The sequence below is a fragment of the Leptodactylus fuscus genome, chromosome 3 (assembly GCF_031893055.1).
Source record: "Leptodactylus fuscus isolate aLepFus1 chromosome 3, aLepFus1.hap2, whole genome shotgun sequence".
Lineage (NCBI taxonomy): Eukaryota > Metazoa > Chordata > Amphibia > Anura > Leptodactylidae > Leptodactylus > Leptodactylus fuscus.
In genome coordinates, this window is record NC_134267.1 from 6,899,600 (window position 1) to 6,919,714 (window position 20,115).

Sequence of the window (20,115 nt, forward strand, 5' to 3'; positions counted from 1 at the left end):
TTGAAGAGTCCGAAAGTCACAGTAGCAACTCTAACTCCTCTAATTTCCTCAGCCCGTCTCCAATTCCGACTCCGACTTCTTCCTATATGGCCGGCAAACTATACATTTAATTAATCATAGGATATTAATAACTGTATAATGTAAATTAAAATAATGAATCATTTTATTCTGAAGCCAGGGTTGGAGTAGGTCACTTTTGTCCGACTGCCCCCCAAACTGGCCCCATCTCCGACTCAACTACCCCGGTAGTTCCTTGACCTGCCATGACTTAACTCATCAATCAGATATCATGTGATTGATCCTCTGGGGCACTGACATGTTAAGTCCTGGACACTGGTGGGCAGCCATACATCAGTCCTTACACTTCGTGACCATGATATAGAGGGGGCGTAGGCTGTCATGGTGGGGGTCTCAGCAGCCAAACTCCCACTGACCACCCTTTAATATCCTATGTACAGTACATTGGTGGGTACATTGTTCTATCATTTGCAATGTGCATGGAGTAGAGTCTATTATTCCGTAACTGACAGCAGGCCTGATAAATAAAAGCACAGCCGCTTTGTGTTTGGACATGGAGTTACAAAGGTCAAGCTCATTGTTCATCAGTATTTTCAATGACATATCCCCATTATAATGGAGGGAGGCAGAATGATTCACACAGCTTGTACTTTCTATGTAAAAACAAGGATACAAAGAGGGTACAGGCGGGGGGAATATCTAAAAAGGTCAAAACACATTCAATCGGCAACAAGTATTGTTCTAGATTAACAATGACATCCGTGCTCGTCTATCCTTTACATAACCATGATGAGATCACTATCGAGGTACGTCCATCAATGCAAAGAGCGATCAAAGAATTAATAGCAATTATGGAACTTGTATTATTTTATCTGTATTAGCATCCATGAAGACATCCATTGTCTGAGACAAGAGCTGGTGGTTAAGTGTCTGCACTTCCATCAGTCTTCGGTATAGTCCATGGATGAGCAACGTCTTGAGAAACCATTGAATGTCTTTAGAGAGCCCTTGAAGCTGATACGTCTCTAGTGTGTTCCTATAGAATACAAACTCTTTATTATACAATCTCTTCCTCATTTGTATTAGTTTATCATTTATTGCAAGGACTTTGTAAAGAACCAGGGAACGTTCTTTTTATACATTTCCTTGGATTTCAGTAACGCAATTTCGCACGATGCACATACAATAGATTTTGGTGACGCGCTAACAAGTTCCTTAAAGAGGAATCCGGGATTGGAAGTTACCAGCATCTGGCCCAGGTTCCAAAGGTTTGAGGCTTCTGGACTGGCTCTAGCACCAGGTCCTATGTCCCTCACCCATTTCCCTCCTGTCTCCATCCATTGCTTGGTATAATGGTGCTATGGGTTCTGGCAGAGTCACTCATTGTAATATCAAGGTCAGGTCACTTCTCTGTTACTGACAAGTAACAATACACAACTATCCTATAGTACAGGTTATACAACGTGACACGATGGAGAGAGGAAGGAGCCAAGGTCTAAGAATCAGTGTTGGAAACAGTCTGGAAGTCCGAGGTTCCAAAGCGGCAGAACCCTGGCCGAATTCTGGTAAATTAAGCTCCTGGATAATCCCTTTAACAGGCGGCACAATGCATCCCAACTAGAGATGAGCGAAGCTGATGAAGTGGAATTCCATCTGAATTTCTGGAAATATTCGATTTGCATCGAATCTGGATTTCCTCCCGTTTCGTGGTAATGCATCATATTTTTTCATAAACTGGCCACTGCTCATGTTAGGACATGGGGCAAGGAAATCTGGGAACATGGGATCACCCACAATTCCATGTGTGCATCCAATCAGCAGCCAGCCAGCCCTGTGATATTACAGCCCTTTAATACCTTTGTGACCGCCCATGGCATCGGGATCGGATGTTAGCTGCAAATTACAGCAAACACCTTGCTCCATAACCCCCCCAATCGGGGGCTTTAAGCCCTTGGATGCATCCAAAAGGTTCCACCATGCTATATGTCCTCTCAGGACCCCCTGTGGCGAGATCGGGGGGTGCCAATATGCATCTTCTGTAGGGTCTGGCCAGTGACCCCAGGCTGATAGTAGCCCCCAGTATCTGGTTGATCCTGCCCAGAAGTGATGAAGTCAGCCTATGTGTCTGCACAGGGTGACTTCCTCTATAGACAGCAGTACACATGTATGATAGTGCTGCATTAGTGATCAGAGGATTGTTGGTTCGGGTCCCCTAGTGGGACATCACTAAAAACCACTGCAAGGCTCTGTGTCTTACACCACTATACAGGCTCACTGCAGCCAGGAAATAGCTGTTTTTTTAAATTCGGCAACGCTGCCTAATCGAATTTTGAGAAATTCACTCCTCTCGAATCCCAACCATTGGGAAACCATTCAGAGTAATTCACAATATCTTTTTCACAACATCTCCAACTGAAAAGATCAGTCTTCAGAGCAGCACCGCACCTCCCATGAGGCAACCTGAAGCGACCGCTTCAGGCGGCACTATGTCAGGGCCCCAGGAAGGGCGGCATTTTTGCTGGCCTAAGCCAGTCCAGGACAAGCTGTCCTGGACTGGCTTAGGGTCACCGTCACTGAGTGGTGGATTGGGGAGGCCACTGGAGCAGCGCTGATCCAGCGGCCGCCCCTCACGCTCAGGCAGACAGCAGGTCTTCTCCGTGCCTGCTCTCTGCCTGTTAAGACGCTCGCTCCGCTCGGCCCTGCCCTGCCCCCTCAGCTCGCCCCCCCCCCCCCTTCGTGTGGTCCCTCCCCTTCAGTTTGGCCCTGCCCCCTCCTCCGGAGGGGAGGGGGCGGCTTTCTGATGTCTGCCTCAGACAGCAGAAACAAATGGTTCGCCCCTGCTTCAGAGATCAGCCCACCTACCATATGAAATATATTGTGTAGATCTACAACTATATCAGAGTCTCAGTTCCAGTTCCAGGTTAGACACCTTGGTGATTTGGCTACATTAATGTCGGTAAAATGTTTGGTCTACTTACAAGACTTCATGTGTCTCGTCTCCTCTCACCAGTTGGCGTAATTCCACTTTCATTCTTCTCTTTTGATAAATGTGTCTTATAAGTTAGTAGTTTAGGAATTTGTGGTCTATTCCATGACCACAAAATGTTGCCACTTTGCAGTTATAGAAGAAATTCCAATTCTATGAGACTGTGAATGAATCCAATTCATATGTCATCTTCAAGGAGATTTCCTATTCGCAGTCTTTGAAGAGCAGTAGGTAAGTTTTTACAATTAGTAGTCGCATTTGTGGCCCCTCCACTCTACTCACTAACATGAGTGAAGGAGTCTCAGGGTGAAATGGTAATCTCTGGTCTGCACGGTTGAGCTAGCCCCCAAGATGGCGGTGGTCACCTGATTTAGCGACATGACCCCCTCACTTACTGCTTCTTCTCCTGCACTGTGGCTGATGCTATGTTCACATCCTTCGTCCAGGTGTCCTTTGTTCTGATCCATTGGAAGACCAGAATAACAGATACATAGACGCCAAAAACAGCGGACACCAATGGTTCCCTATGGACCCCATTCACTATAATCCAATGTGTCGGGTGTCCGTTGTTTTAGATTAAAACTTCTGGCTGAAAAAGTCGGATGTTGGAGACTTGGGTGCAAATGTGAACCCTGAAAGCAAATTGAACATACATACATATATACATACATAGAAGTCTATAAAGAGAGGGGAGGGTAGAGAAGGAGGCTGCTGGAAAACACACACAAATCTCAGTAGATGCTACAGTCATGGCCAAAAGTTTTGAGAATGACACTCATCTTATATTGTCACATGATCTGCTGCCCTCTGGTTTTTCTGTGTGTTTGTCAGATGTTTTTATCACATACAGAAATAGAATTGCAATCATATTCTGAGTAATAAAAGCTTATAGTGACAGTTAGAAGGAGTTACTGCAGCGGTGTAATATTTGCAGTGTTGCCCCTTCTTCTTCTTCAGGACCTCTGCAATTCTCCCTGGCATGCTCTCAATCAACTTCTGGACCGAATCCTGACTGATAGCCGTCCATTCTTGCACAATCAATGCTTGCATTTTGTCAGAATTTGTAGGTTTTTGTTTGTCCACCCGTCTCTTGATGATTGACCACAAGTTCTCAATGGGATTAAGATCTGGGGAGTTTCCAGGCCATGGACCCAAAATCTCTATGTTTTGTTCCCTGAGCCATTTAGTTCTCCCCTTGGCTTTATGGCAAGGTGCTCCATCATGCTGGAAAAGGCATTGTTGATGGCCAAACTGCTCTTGGACGGTTGGGAGAAGTTGATCTTGGAGGACATTCTGGTCCCATTCTTTATTCATGGCTGTGTTTTTAGGTCAGACTGTGAGAGAGCCGATTCCCTTGGCTGAGAAGCAACCCCACACATGAATGGTTTCAGGATGCTTTACAGTTGGCATGAGACAAGACTGGTGGTAGCGCTCACCTCGTCTTCTCCCAATAAGCTGTTTTCCACATGTCCCAAACAATCGAAAAGGGGATTCATCAGAGAAAATGACTTTACCCCAGTCCTCAGCAGTCCACTCCCTGGACCTTTTACAGAATATCAGTCTGTCCCTGATGTTTTTTCTGGGGAGAAGTGGCTTCTTCGCTGCCCTCCTTGAGACCAGGCCTTGCTCCAAGAGTCTCCGCCTCACAGTGCGTGTGCACTGTGTGCGTACACTCACACCTGCCTGCTGCCATTCCTGAGCAAGCTCTGCACTGCCGGTAGCCCGATCCCGCAGTTGAAACACTTTTAAGAGACAGTCCTGGCGCTTGCTGGTCTTTCTTGGGCGCCCTGGAGCCTTTTTGCCAACAATGGAACCTCTCTCCTTGAAGTTCTTGATGATGCGATAGATTGTTGACTGAGGTGCAATCTTTCTAGCTGCGATACTCTTCCCTGTTAGGCCATTGTTGTGCAGTGCAATGATGACTGCACGTGTTTCTTTAGAGATAACCATGGTTAACAGAAGAGAAACAATGATGCCAAGCACCAGCCTCCTTTTAAAGTGTCCAGTGGTGTCATTCTTATTTAATCATGACAGATTGATCTCCAGCCCTGTCCTCATCAACACCCACACCTGTGTTAATGGAGCAATCACTGAAACGATGTTAGCTGGTCGTTTTAAGGCAGGGCTGCAATGATTGTGTTTTGGGGGATAAACTTCATTTTCTAGGCAAATATTGACTTTGCAAGTAATTGTTGTTAAGCTGATCACTCTTTATAACATTCTGGAGTATATGCAAATTGCCATTAGGAAAACTGAAGCAGTAGACTTTGTCACAATTCATATTTGTATCATTCTCAAAACTTTTGGCCATGACTGTAAACTTTGCTACATTGTGAGTCAAGGAACTCTTTTAGTACTGTTATGTTTCAGAGATAAGACTCTACCATTGCACAAAATGAGGCAATAAATTTACATCCTACTGCTCCTCCTCTTCTGCCTCCCCTCTCCATAGTCTTCTATACCTGAGTTGAGGACACATAGCACATAGTACAGCAAACTTCTGTATTGATAAGTTGAGCACTGCTACATATGTAAGTGACAGTGATCAGTGTCAAACCCGAGACATGAGCCTAAAGTTCAAAGACAGCGACATAAAAGAGCCTGAAGACTGTGAAATATACTTCATTTAGAAGAGTCGCAATAAATTATAGAGCCGACCCGCGACACATCCTTACATAGACAATGACAATGTCGGCTCCTGCCTTAAATATGTAGTGATTCTTTATAATGAACTATGCCTTAAGATGTGAAAGAAAAAAATCTACCAATGTTTCCTTCTCTAGGATTATAGATAATAAGAAAAATCCCATCTGGACTGGTCAGCACCGCGGTCCGAGAGGCACATGCACTATATAGACAGATATATTCCAATACAATGGGGGGAATATATTAAAGGGAGTCTGTCATCAGAACTCAGCAAATCAACCTATCACCCCAGCCCTGCAGATAGATAGGTTACTGTCACCAGAACCAGCATATCACTCCAGCCCTGCAGATAGATAGGTTACTGTCACCAGAACCAGTATATCACCCCAGCCCTACAGATAGATAGGTTACTGTCACCAGACCCAGCATATCACCCCAGCCCTGCAGATAGCTAGGTTACTATCACCAAAACCAGCATATCACCCCAGCCCTGCAGATAGATAGGTTACTGTCACCAGACCCAGCATATCACCCCAGCCCTGCAGATAGATAGGTTACTGTCACCAGAACCAGCATATCACCCCAGCCCTACAGATAGATAGGTTACTGTCACCAGACCCAGCATATCACCCCAGCCCTGCAGATAGATAGGTTACTGTCACCAGACCCAGCATATCACCCCAGCCCTGCAGATAGCTAGGTTACTATCACCATAACCAGCATATCACCCCAGCCCTGCAGATAGATAGGTTACTGTCACCAAAACCAGCATATCACCCCAGCCATGCAGATAGATAGGTTACTGTCACCAGAGCCAGCATATCACCCCAGCCCTGCAGATAGATAGGTTACTGTCACCAGAACCAGCATATCACCCCAGTCCTGCAGATAGATAGGTTACTGTCACCAGAACCAGCATATCACCCCAGCCCTGCAGATAGATAGGTTACTGTCACCACAACCAGCTTATCACCCCAGCCCTGCAGATAGATAGGTTACTGTCACCAGGACCAGCATATCACCCCAGCCCTGCAGATAGATAGGTTACTGCCACCAGAACCAGCATATCACCCCAGTCCTGCAGATAGATAGGTTACTGACACCAGAACCAGCATATCACCCCAGCCCTGCAGATAGATAGGTTACTGTCACCACAACCAGCATATCACCCCAGCCCTGCAGATAGATAGGTTACTGTCACCAGGACCAGCATATCACCCCAGCCCTGCAGATAGATAGGTTACAGTCACCAGAACCAGCATATCACCCCAGTCCTACAGATAGATAGATTACTGACACCAGAACCAGCATATCACCCCAGCCCTGCAGATAGATAGGTTACTGTCACCAGTACCAGCATATCACCCCAGCCCTGCAGATAGATAGGTTACTGTCACCAGAACCAGCATATCACTCCAGCCCTGCAGATAGACAGGTTACTGTCACCAGAACCAGCATATCACCCCAGCCCTGCAGATAGATAGGTTACTGTCACCAGAACCAGCATATCACCCCAGTCCTGCAGATAGATAGGTTACAGTCACCAGAACCAGCATATCACCCCAGCCCTGCAGAAAGATAGGTTACTGTCCCCAGAACCAGCACATCACCCCAGCCCTGCAGATAGATAGGTTAGTGTCACCAGAACCAGATAGGTTACTGTCCCCAGTTTACTGGGGTTAATGTCACCCCAGTCCTGCAGATAGATAGGTTACTGTCACCAGAACCAGCATATCACCCCAGTCCTGCAGATAGATAGGTTACTGACACCAGAACCAGCATATCACCCCAGTCCTGCAGATAGATAGGTTACTGTCACCAGAACCAGCATATCACCCCAGCCCTGCAGATAGATAGGTTACTGTCACCACAACCAGCATATCACCCCAGCCCTGCAGATAGATAGGTTACTGTCACCAGAACCAGCATATCACCCCAGCCCTTCAGATAGATAGGTTACTGTCACCAGGACCAGCATATCACCCCAGTCCTGCAGATAGATAGGTTACTGACACCAGAACCAGCATGTCACCCCAGCCCTGCAGATAGATAGGTTACTGTCACCAGTACCAGCATATCACCCCAGCCCTGCAGATAGATAGGTTACTGTCACCAGTACCAGCATATCACCCCAGCCCTGCAGATAGATAGGTTACTGTCACCAGAACCAGCATATCACTCCAGCCCTGCAGATAGATAGGTTACTGTCACCAGACCCAGCATATCACCCCAGCCCTGCAGATAGATAGGTTACTGTCACCAGAACCAGCATATCACCCCAGTCCTGCAGATAGATAAGTTACTGTCACCAGAACCAGCATATCACCCCAGCCCTGCAGATAGATAGGTTACTGTCCCCAGAACCAGCACATCACCCCAGCCCTGCAGATAGATAGGTTACTATCACCAGAACCAGCATATCACCCCAGCCCTGCAGATAGATAGGTTACTGTCACCACAACCAGCATATCACCCCAGCCCTGCAGATAGATAGGTTACTGTCACCAGGACCAGCATATCACCCCAGCCCTGCAGATAGATAGGTTACTGCCACCAGAACCAGCATATCACCCCAGTCCTGCAGATAGATAGGTTACTGTCACCAGAACCAGCATATCACTCCAGCCCTGCAGATAGATAGGTTACTGTCACCAGACCCAGCATATCACCCCAGCCCTGCAGATAGATAGGTTACTGTCACCAGAACCAGCATATCACCCCAGTCCTGCAGATAGATAAGTTACTGTCACCAGAACCAGCATATCACCCCAGCCCTGCAGATAGATAGGTTACTGTCCCCAGAACCAGCACATCACCCCAGCCCTGCAGATAGATAGGTTACTATCACCAGAACCAGCATATCACCCCAGCCCTGCAGATAGATAGGTTACTGTCCCCAGAACCAGCACATCACCCCAGCCCTGCAGATAGATAGGTTAGTGTCACCAGAACCAGCATATCACCCCAGTCCTGCAGATAGATAGGTTACTGTCACCAGAACCAGCATATCACCCCAGCCCTGCAGATAGATAGGTTACTGTCACCAGAACCAGCATATCACCCCAGCCATGCAGATAGATAGGTTACTGTCACCAGAACCAACATATCACCCCAGTCCTGCAGATAGATAGGTTACTGTCACCAGAACCAGCATATCACCCCAGCCCTGCAGATAGATAGGTTACTGTCACCACAACCAGCATATCACCCCAGCCCTGCAGATAGATAGGTTACTGTCACCAGGACCAGCATATCACCCCAGCCCTGCAGATAGATAGGTTACTGCCACCAGAACCAGCATATCACCCCAGTCCTGCAGATAGATAGGTTACTGACACCAGAACCAGCATATCACCCCAGCCCTGCAGATAGATAGGTTACTGTCACCAGAACCAACATATCACCCCAGTCCTGCAGATAGATAGGTTACTGTCACCAGAACCAGCATATCACCCCAGCCCTGCAGATAGATAGGTTACTGTCACCAGAACCAGCATATCACCCCAGCCCTGCAGATAGATAGGTTACTGTCACCAGGACCAGCATATCACCCCAGTCCTGCAGATAGATAGGTTACTGACACCAGAACCAGCATATCACCCCAGCCCTGCAGATAGATAGGTTACTTTCACCAGTACCAGCATATCACCCCAGCCCTGCAGATAGATAGGTTACTGTCACCAGTACCAGCATATCACTCCAGCCCTGCAGATAGATAGGTTACTGTCACCAGACCCAGCATATCACCCCAGCCCTGCAGATAGATAGATTACTGTCACCAGAACCAGCATATCACCCCAGTCCTGCAGATAGATAGGTTACTGTCACCAGAACCAGCATATCACCCCAGCCCTGCAGATAGATAGGTTACTGTCACCAGAACCAGCATATCACCCCAGCCCTACAGATAGATAGGTTACTGTCACCAGAACCAGCATATCACCCCAGTCCTGCAGATAGATAGCTTACTGTCACCAGACCCAGCATATCACCCCAGTCCTGCAGATAGATAGGTTACTGTCACCAGAGCCAGCATATCACCCCAGTCCTGCAGATAGATAAGTTACTGTCACCAGAACCAGCATATCACCCCAGCCCTGCAGATAGATAGGTTACTATCACCAGAACTAGCATATCACTCCAGCCCTGCAGATAGATAGGTTAATGTCACCAGAACCAGCATATCATCCCAGTCCTGCAGATAGATAGGTTACTGTCACCAGAACCAGCATATCACCCCAGTCCTGCAGATAGATAGGTTACTGACACCAGAACCAGTATATCACCCCAGTCCTGCAGATAGATAGGTTACTGTCACCAGAACCAGCATATCACCCCAGCCCTGCAGATAGATAGGTTACTGTCACCAGACCCAGCATATCACCCCAGTCCTGCAGATAGATAGGTTACTGTCACCAGAACCAGCATATCCCCCCAGCCCTGCAGATAGATAGGTTATAGTGTCACCAGAACCAGCATATCACCCCAGCCCTGCAGATAGATAGGTTATAGTGTCACCAGAACCAGCATATCACCCCAGCCCTGCAGATAGATAGGTTACTGTCACCAGAACCAGTATATCACCCCAGCCCTGCAGATAGATAGGTTACTGTCACCAGAACCAGCATATCACCCCAGCCCTATAGATAGGTTAGGGTCACCAAAACTCAGCATACCAACCCAGCACCACAGATAGATAGGTTAGGATCATCTGAATAAAATGGTATATACCCTTGTGAGCTAATGTAATCATTGTTGATATTTTAGTCTTTTTGTCAAAATAGTAACATCTGTATAGAATCCTTATTTGTCCTCAGCTCAGGCACAGAAGACTATGGAGAGGCGAGGCAGAGGAGGAGGAGGCTGTAAATTTATTGCCTCATTTTGAGCAATGGTTGAGTCTTACCTTGAAACATAACAATGCTAAAAGAGTTCCTTGGCTCAGAGTGTAGCAAAGTTTAGCAACTAGTGAGATTTGTGTGTCTTTTCCAGCAGTCTCCTCCTCTCCCCTCCCCTCTCTTTATAGTTTCTTTGTAAAAAGTAGCTCAGTCTTAGAAGTAAAGAAGGAAACCTATTTCTTTAATAAGATATATTACAAAGCTTCTTATATGAACCTGAACTATTCATTTAGAATGGAAGGTCGGCTTTATTACTGGCCTATGAGGGCTCCCCTATCTGGAGTATCAGGCGGTTAGATAATACCGCGCACCCTTTATAGCAGAATCCCTTAGGAGCCCTGTCTATAGGACAAATACATTGTTTATCTAGATAAGTTACAAAACATTTCTTCTTCTTCTTCTTGAAAGCAATTCAAAGATTATTTTTAAGTTAAAAAAAAAACAAGTCTCACATTCACGTTGGAGTGATTTCGCTTTCTGTCCTCCATACAGTATTGTAAGAGATAGCAACAAGGTTTTTATCAAACACTTAAAAAGAACATTGTGTTCCCTCGCTCGTCCATTCCATTTCTCATTGGGGCCGGGTTTGTGAATATCAACGCTTCTCATATATTTTGTTTGGTATTTTTAATATTAGGATGCCGTTCCTCCATGCGGGAACCATTGAGCGCCACCGCTACACTGTACAGATATTAGACCAGAGCCGGTGAGTCTTGTGTAGCAGACATTGCTCTCCTACCGCGAGTGATGGATGGCGCTTACATGTGCTGTATATACCATGTTATTTATAGTCTGTGTCGCTTTTATATATCGTCTCCTTAGCTCTCGAAGTTTGTCTTTACATGCCTTATAAAAAAAAATTAAAAAACACAATAAAAAGATCTAAACAGATAGCGCCAAGGCGAACGCTTTCTATGAAGGAGAAACAACCAGATAGTGTGAAAGCTTCTTACAATATAGTATCATATACAGACGTATAGGGACATTAATGGGGCCCTTGGTATTGATAACCTAAAAAAAAAAAGTACTGGGACACCCGGTGATTAGCTTTAACCTGTAGGAGAATCTGACATCAAGTAGTTCATTTCCCTACAGCACCCCCAGAGGAGAAATGAGGAATTACATGATCCCCATTGAAATCAATGGGCAATCTGTGTTCAGTCCTCCAGAGAGACAGGTGTTGTTTTTTGCAAACTAGACAACCAGGTATGTAATACGTGAAAATAAATTAGAAATGCCATACTGTGCAGATATTTTAGGCAGGCGTGGAAAAAAAGATGCAAAGGAAGAATGGTTTCAGTAATAGAAGGGTTAATAGTTTATTTTCGTCAATTAGCAAAATGAAGTGAATAAAGAAAAGAGAAGTGTAAATCCCATCAATATTTGGTATGACCTTTGCCCTTTGCCTTCCATCAGTTCTTCTCGGTACTTGCAGACAGATTTCATTAGAACTGGGCAGGGAGGTTGTTCCCGCCGCCATCTTGGAGAACAAAGCCCAGATCTTCTGTGAATGTTGCTTGTCCAATCTGTCTGTCTTTTCATGTCATCCCAGACAGACTGGATGATGATGAGATCAGGGCGATATCTGTGGGGCCGGATCATCACTTCCAGACAGAAAGTACAGCACAAGGCTCCATACTATAAGGCCAGCCTTGAAGGCATGAAGGTTGTTCTGATCTTCCTCTAATGTTACATGGCTCTGACCAAATACAATATATTATAGCAATATCTCTAACTTGCATATTACCAGGAGTATTAACGTACTACAACCCTTAATTTGCATGACATTTATCTCTTGGAAGTTGAAGTTGGGGATCCCTGGTGAGGGTCAAGTGGTCTGGATTCAAGAAGTGGGTTGAAGCCTCCATCAACCTTGATCTGCCCCTGGGCATTGTGCATTCATTGGGGTTTGATGGTTAATAGTAATAAAGTATAGAATTTGACTGTAACATAGGGAAAAATCTGGACAAATGGTGCATCTGCTCTGTTCTTTATGGTAGTTGGACCTCCTCAGCCAATCCAGATCAAGCATTTTGGGTACTTTCCGGCTGTTCCGGCTGGCAGGTAGTTACTTCAAGTCTATCTGTGTCCTTGGGATGCAGATAAAGTGTAATACAATGGTGGAGTACAGAGCTATCAGCCCTATGCTCCACCACTTAGGCTTCGGGCTGATGATGTCTGGGGGAGCGAGGAGCGCCAAGATGGAGACATCACTACAGACGGAGCCTGCAACATCGTGGGAAGAGCCATAGATGAGTATGAGGGCTTGTTTTTGTTCATTTGTACATATTATATACTATATTGAGTGAGTGGTTATGGAGGGACTCTGTGGGAGCTACTTGATGGGACACTAGGCTGTGTGAGCAATTGGAGGAAAAAATAAGTTTCCTGTGTAAAATCAGAGAATATGGCTTTATTTCATATATAAGAACTTGTGACTTTGTAAATTCTACTTGTTTATATGTTTTATTGCAGAGTAATATCCCAAAGTGACTCACTGGAAGACATTCAGCATCACGCCTTTGCCAGACTCCCCAACTTGACAGAATTGTACGTAACATTCGCTTTTCTATTTCCTCCATTATCTGTAGATTTTGCAGTTGAGTTACAAATTCTTTACTCTTTTGCTCTGTCCAGCGTGTCTATAAAATGATGAGCCTCAGCTTGGAGCGTGCAAGTCCTTGGAGACTTTGTAATACTGCATTGATCCTCTGGGGGTGCTGCAGGGAAATTCTATTGTCCCTGGGCTTCCTACAGGTTAGCCCCCATGCACATGACTATTTGCTTTTACAGTGTGCTTGTCATGTTTTATGACCTACTCTCTTCTTATAGCCCCATACACACAACTGTGTATGATCACGGGTCTGTGTGGGGGCCGGAAGGACAGTTCCTATTCCTGTCCGTTTTGCAGCCCATGGGTCACACGGGTCCATGGAGGTCACAGATGACAGATATCATCCATTTTATTTCTGCGCAAACTTGGAAATTCAAGAAAATTGCAGTATACAGATATTCCGAGACAAAATCCATTAGAACGTAATGTCTTTGTACTCGCATATAATATTATATAATATATGATTATACATAATATATATAATATATAATGTTTTTGTACTTGCAGGGACACTCGCACCAGTACAAATATCCTACTTGTTATTGGACTTATTCTTATAAAATACTGAATTATTTTTCTCATTGTAGAACAATCAGAAACACAAAACACCTGGTGCACATTGGACGCGGCGCCTTCGGACATCTACCAAAATTAAAATACCTGTAAGTTTTTTTGACTTTACCTCTTATATTCTACAGTCTCTGGTTTGGAAGACTTTCCTGACTGTATCTGGTAAAATTCCATGTATTTACCATGAAAGGGTTAATGTTCTCCTTTCTGACAGTGGAAGGCTGTGTATCATGAATCTTCTCACTCCAGTACACCAGAGGCCAGGGGTGACGCATTTACATGGACAGACTGCCAGTCATCAAAGGAAAGCAAAGAGGTTTATCCAGTCCTAGTGTTGCGAGGGTTACCTGTGGGCGCCCTTGGCTTCTGGACCTGGAAACAGCTCTGACCACTTCAAACCCTATAGTTATGCCAATGAGACATCTCCATCCACCAATGATCAGAGAGGGGCAGATGTGCTTCCTGCATGTACTGTATATATATAGTGTGGGAGTACAATCGTGTCATATCTAGATCTCCATCAGTACCATAGAGCCGTCATCCATCATTATACCGTGTTTCCCCCGAAAGTAGGACACCCCCGAAAGTAAGGCATGTGGGGGGTTTCTGTTGAATTGCCTAATATAAAGCATCCCCAAAAAATAAGGCATGCCTGGCAGTGTTGGGCGGGGCTTAGTGGGGCTTCGGGGGCGGGGCTTAGAGGAGCTTTCGTGGCCAGGGCTTAGCGGTCCCCACTTCACTGACACAGCAGCCGTGCTCTGTGCTCCGTGTGCACAGCAAAGTCAGCTGCTGCCTTTGCTCTCCGTGCTGCTGTAGGATGAGCTCTCCCAGCTCATCCCAGAGGCAGCAGCCGGCATACAGAAGAGGCAGCAGCCAGCTTTCCTGTGCACACGGAGCACAGAGCACGGCTGCTGTGTCAGTGAAGTGGGGACCGCTAAGCCCCGCCCACGAAAGCTCTGCTAAGCCCCGCCCCCGAAGCCCCGCTAAGCCCCGCCCACCACTGCCGGGATGAACAGCAGCACCAGCGCTGCTAGGAAGAATGGAAAGGTAAGTAGGATACCTTCTCTCCCTCCCCTACAACCGGCAGTCATGCTGACACTCCGCTAAGGAAGTGCTGGCATGACTGCCGGTTGAGACATCCCCCGAAAATAAGACATGTCCTATATTTAGGGCGACAATTTAATATAATACACTGTCATATTTTCAGGGAAACACGGTATCTCTCTTTGCATTGGTAATGACTAGAGATGAGCGAACAATATTGGAAACAGCCGTTTCGAATAGCATGCTCCCATAGAAATGAATGGACATAGCCAACACGTGGGGGTTTAAGCCGCTTCCATTCATTTCTATGAGAGCGTGCTATTCGAAACAGCTGTTTCCAATAGTGTTCGCTCATCTCTAGTAATGAGAGAACTCTGCCAGCTCTGTCAGTCTACACAGCAAAGTTCAAGGAGATGGAGTAGATATGGTCGTGGTAGGCGACAATCAAGCCTCATTTTTATAAGACACATTACCCATGAGTAACTTCTGCAAAATCCATATTTCAGTAGCAATGTTGCACCTTGACCAAGTAAGATTTCATTTCATGGACTTTTTGGCATGAAATGAGATGGAATATTGTAAGAAATATTAGGCAAGACGGACAGAACTCTATAGAATTTTATTTCAATTTGCTCCAGGGAATCCAGGGAGGTTTTGTGCGTTAAAGGGATTCTACCACTAAACCAAGATTTTTTCTATTTACCACGTCGGAATAGCATTAAGAAAGGCTACTCGTCTCCTACCTTGCTCAGTCACCTCCGGTCCGCCATTCCATAGAAATACTGTTTTTTACCGGTATGCAAATGAGTTCTTTCATAGCAACGGGGGCGGGCCCCAGCGCTTAAACAGCAATGGGGGCGTCCCCACTGCTGCCAGAGAACTCTCTCCAGCGACGCCTCCATCTTCAGCTGCAAGTCTTCTGTCTTCTGTCTGGGTCAAACTGCGACGCCTGCGCAGTCGGCTCTGCCAGTGAGACACCAGTAGAGCCGAGTGCGCATGCCGGCCGGCGGCCATTTTTAGCCCAAAAATGGACACCGGCTGGCATGCGAAGACAGAAGAGTTAAGAGGCAGTTGCAGCTGAAGATGGAGGCGTCACTGGAGAGAGTTTTTTGGCAGCAGTGGGGACGCCCCCATTGCCATTTGAGCACTGGGGCCCACCCCCATTGCTGCAGGAGAACTCATTTGCATACCAGTAAAAACCGGTATTTCTACAGAACAGCGGACCGGAGGTGACTGAGCAAGGTAGGAGACGAATAGCCTTTCTTCAGGGTATTCCAACATGATAAATAGAAAATATGTTTGGTTTATTGGTAGAATCCCTTTAAGCCAATAGTAAAGTATCAACCAGAGAGATCCACGTGTATAAAGGCAGATGGAAAATATAACTCGTAACAAAGTTACAACAGCAACTCAATGGAAACATCCCAGTCCATAACCAAAGCTACGCGTTTCAGGTCGACTTGCCCCTTCCTCATGGCTAGCCTAGGGGTTTATTTTTTTTTTTTCTTGAGGGGCAAGTTATATTTTCTACCTACATCCATACACGTGGATCTCCCTGGTTGATGCGCCATACTTTACTATTGCTTTACTACGTCTATGCTGACAAGAGTCCGTACGTTCCGGTCTGGGAAATGGTGAGCTGAAGATTTTTTTCTTTATTGTTACTAGGAATGGTGTGTGAATATGGATTTAGGGGTTTATTTTTTTTCCAGCAAGTGGAAATTTGGGGCTGAATCATGACAATTGTCTGAGTATAAATAACGTGGTAGCTTGACCTGCAGTCTTATTTAAAGGGAACCTGTCACCCGCCATTAACTTGAATAGGAGTTGAGTGTTAATAATCAGGAACATCCACTGCACAGTAAGCAGAGCTGCCGGGTTCTGACTCCGTGCACTGTATAGTTTGAGTTTTGGTGGCTCCTTGCATTGGTGGATTGGTGGGGTACTGGGTGTTGGCGCCCTGCCGGCCTGGTATGGTTGATCTATCCTACGAATACAGCAGGTCACCAATAAAGAGATCCTAGAAAGCTGAGTACAGGACATGTAATAGGGGGTGTTATGGGATAGGGGAGTTAATGGCTGCCATGTATGAGCTCATCCCCAATACCCACAAGGATCAGTTGGTTTTGCAGGAAGCCATGTTACCTATCAGTATATTTCTGATTGGAGGACCCCAGTGCTGACCACTGAGCCACCCTGCTGCCCCCTTTAAGAATGGGGTTGTTTTTCTAAACCAGCCCCATTGTTTTTGCTAGTAAACAGAATCTGTAAAATTGCTTGAACCTGGGGATTGATTTGTGACATTTGCTATGAATGGATTGACCGGAGCTTTGTGGAATCCGTCACGATGTGACGTTGCGGTTCAGACTACATTGAGGGTTTCTTTAACACGTTACATATTCCCCTGCCTGTCTCTCTCTTGACACCTGGACTGTCAGAGACGATGGGCAAAAATAACAAAAAACACGAAGCCTCGTAAATAAGTTATTGCAGAAACCTGTTACGTTGGTTTAGTAGAGCAGAGCGAGCTCTGGTTTGTGTTGCAGCGTCTCGCCACCGTCGCCCTCCATGTGATTATGACAGTGCACCTACTGTCCGGTTACTTATTAACCCTGGTCACGGAAAATTGGTATTTAATGACGCCTGGAACAGAAGCCGGAGTGACGACTATGTGACACTTCCAAGGGTTACCAGGGACGACAGAGTCTAATGGCGAGGAAATAACACCTGTCACTGAGAACAGCGCACGTATCCCATGTCAGACAGGCTGTCCACTTTTTTTTATATAAAACCGCGTACCTACAAGTATATCAGACGAGTCTGTCCAGGAACAACCAGAGGGAAAGTCACCCTGTGTATTCTGGAGACAGGAGCTTCAGCTTATCCTATATGTAACGATCGGAGCCGTTCCGTCCATTCGTAGCTTTATATAATAAATGACCAGAGGAGTTCAATAAAAAACTATCAAAAAAGAGTAAAAAATATGAAGTTTATTTAAAAGTCTCCTAAGCAATCAGTGCATTCTATAGTTCGGAGTCTTCAGATGTGATAATTCATCTCAAATTGGATTAAAGACACAATTTGTTATGAAAACAATTGGATACAATTTTGCAACTTGCTAACCAAATCCTTGCAAGGCTAAAATTCACAGCACAACCACTAAGTGGCTGCGTATGGACACAGATAACATATAACTGTGTCATATAATATCATTAAACGAGGTTGTCTTGAAAAGCTGATCATCCCTTGCCACCCATATCTGGACATGTGATAAGGAAGGTCACAGCTGTAGGGAATGATGATGGTCTTTACTGTCCCCAGCATGCAATGTTCACTTGCAAGTAGCTCCGCACTCTGCCTCCTCTTCCTCGCCTCCATACTCCTCTGCTCCCATCTGCTGCTACTGCTCTCTTTACTTGTAGGGCAAATAAGCCCACCATTGTTCTATTTTACAGAGCCAGCATGTACCCCAGCAATCCCCACCTGTCCCCACCAATCCCAAACTGTCCTATCTTGTAACCTTACATACTGTTCCAAGGACTGCTCTCCCCTTCTGTGCACTGATTTCACTATTGCATAAATGTCAGGACTACAGTAAAATGGGAAATCCAAAGAGCGATAAGTGCTGCATATTAACCGCTTACTCCCTGTGCAACTATGCAGTGGCACAGCAATGTACAGCAAAGCTCAGGATTAACTTGTGCACAAGCGCGGTACTATTCTTTTTAATGTTCCAGTGTAGAATTATTATCTAATAATCTACAGGGTAATTTACTAGGGACTATATTCATTGCTGCCAGGATACTGCATGCAGAAGATGGAAAGCTGTCAGACCGGGTCCGGCCGTGTGCGCCGGGCACAGATGTGAACGAGCCCTGAGAAACACATGGACTGGGGACTGTATTTGCAGTAATCCCATTAGGAGAGGCCAGGAGGCTTGGAGTAGCAGTGCTTGCAATGGTCACAGTGGCTAGAAGTTCCACTAACTCCTCCGGCTCTTGATCTGGTGCAGTGCTGAGGGGGCCTGCAGGGTACTAGATGATGGTTGGAGTAGTGTTTCTCGTATTAGTTCCTGTCAGTCTTCCGGAGCCTGATGGAGGTTGAGGTGTCCATGATGGTCCTGCAGGAATAACACTCCGGAAACAAGAGGTTTGCAGAAAAGTCAGAACAAAGATAGACATCATGAATTCGGCCAATTCTTCCAGCATTACCACTGATGCCCAGGGACTGAGCTGGTAGTTAGTTTGCCCTTTTTTAAGGTCTGTGCCTTCTTTGTTGGAGCATTCATGTTAGCTATTGTGTATAGTCCATACAGTCTCTACTGGTTCCCCACATGGGTTGTAGATCAGCAGGGTTGCCCTGTTTGTCCTAAGGCCTGTAGAACACGTTCTCAGATTGTCATCACACACCTCTCGTTGTACCGTAAACTGAGCAGGGATTACTCCCATCTCCTGACTTCTGGAATGATGTGACTGGTAAAGCTGGACTTGGTCCCAGCCTAGCTTGAACTCTGGCTCAGTCTCTTCTCACTCCAGAAGAATCCTGGTCTCCTGTTGCTTCCAGAACTTACTAGGTGGGTCTGGGTCATACCAACTCTCAGCTCCCACTCCACAGTGGTTCAGCCCATTAAAGGGACAATTACACATTAAAGACATATATCAATGCAAATGATTTTTGGACACAAATTAACTACAAATTTGTAGTGAACCCAACTGGACACTATATATAGAGGGGGAAAGAAATCATGATGTCAGCGGCCAGAGGCTGCAGTAGTTTATAACATGGCCTTTTTGGGTGACTGTCAAGGCCGCAGGCTCCTATGTCTATGTAATAGTTAAAAAAGAACCTCACCATCAAAATGCGGCTGGCGGCATGTTATAGAGCAGGAGGAGCTGAGCGGATTGATATATAGGTTGGTGGGAAAAGATTCAGTAGAACTCTTCCTAGGCTTAGAATGAGTCATTGGGTCTAGTGGGCGGTCCTAGCAGTGCTGGTGCCTACAGAGAGCTGTCAATCACCGTTAGCACCGCCCACTGGACTCGATACTTAGTCTAAGCCTAGAAAGAGTTCTACTGAATCTTTTCCCACCAACCTATATATCAATCCACTCAGCTCCTCCTGCTCTATAACATGCCGCCTCCAGAGAACACCGCATTTTTATGGTGAAAGGTTCCCTTTAAGGGAATTTATAGAGCTGGAAACAATGAGAAAAACATAACTGAGAATTCTCAGCGTGAGTATTATATTAAAGCTGATGGGATGACCCTAATTTCCCCGCCAGGATCGCAATGTTTATTATACGGTATAATACTAATTAAACATAATCTCATCACGCAATA

General features: G+C 45.8%; 1 protein-coding gene across 1 annotated transcript in view; it reads left to right on the forward strand.

Annotated features, from left to right (window-relative positions):
• Nucleotides 1-20,115, forward strand: part of LHCGR (luteinizing hormone/choriogonadotropin receptor) — an 82,108-nt gene that overhangs the window by 28,885 nt on the left and 33,108 nt on the right. The window contains exons 3-4 of the mRNA XM_075267033.1: nucleotides 13,024-13,098; nucleotides 13,750-13,824. Coding sequence (XP_075123134.1) covers nucleotides 13,024-13,098; nucleotides 13,750-13,824 — 150 coding nt within the window. The remainder of the gene's footprint in view (nucleotides 1-13,023; nucleotides 13,099-13,749; nucleotides 13,825-20,115) is intronic.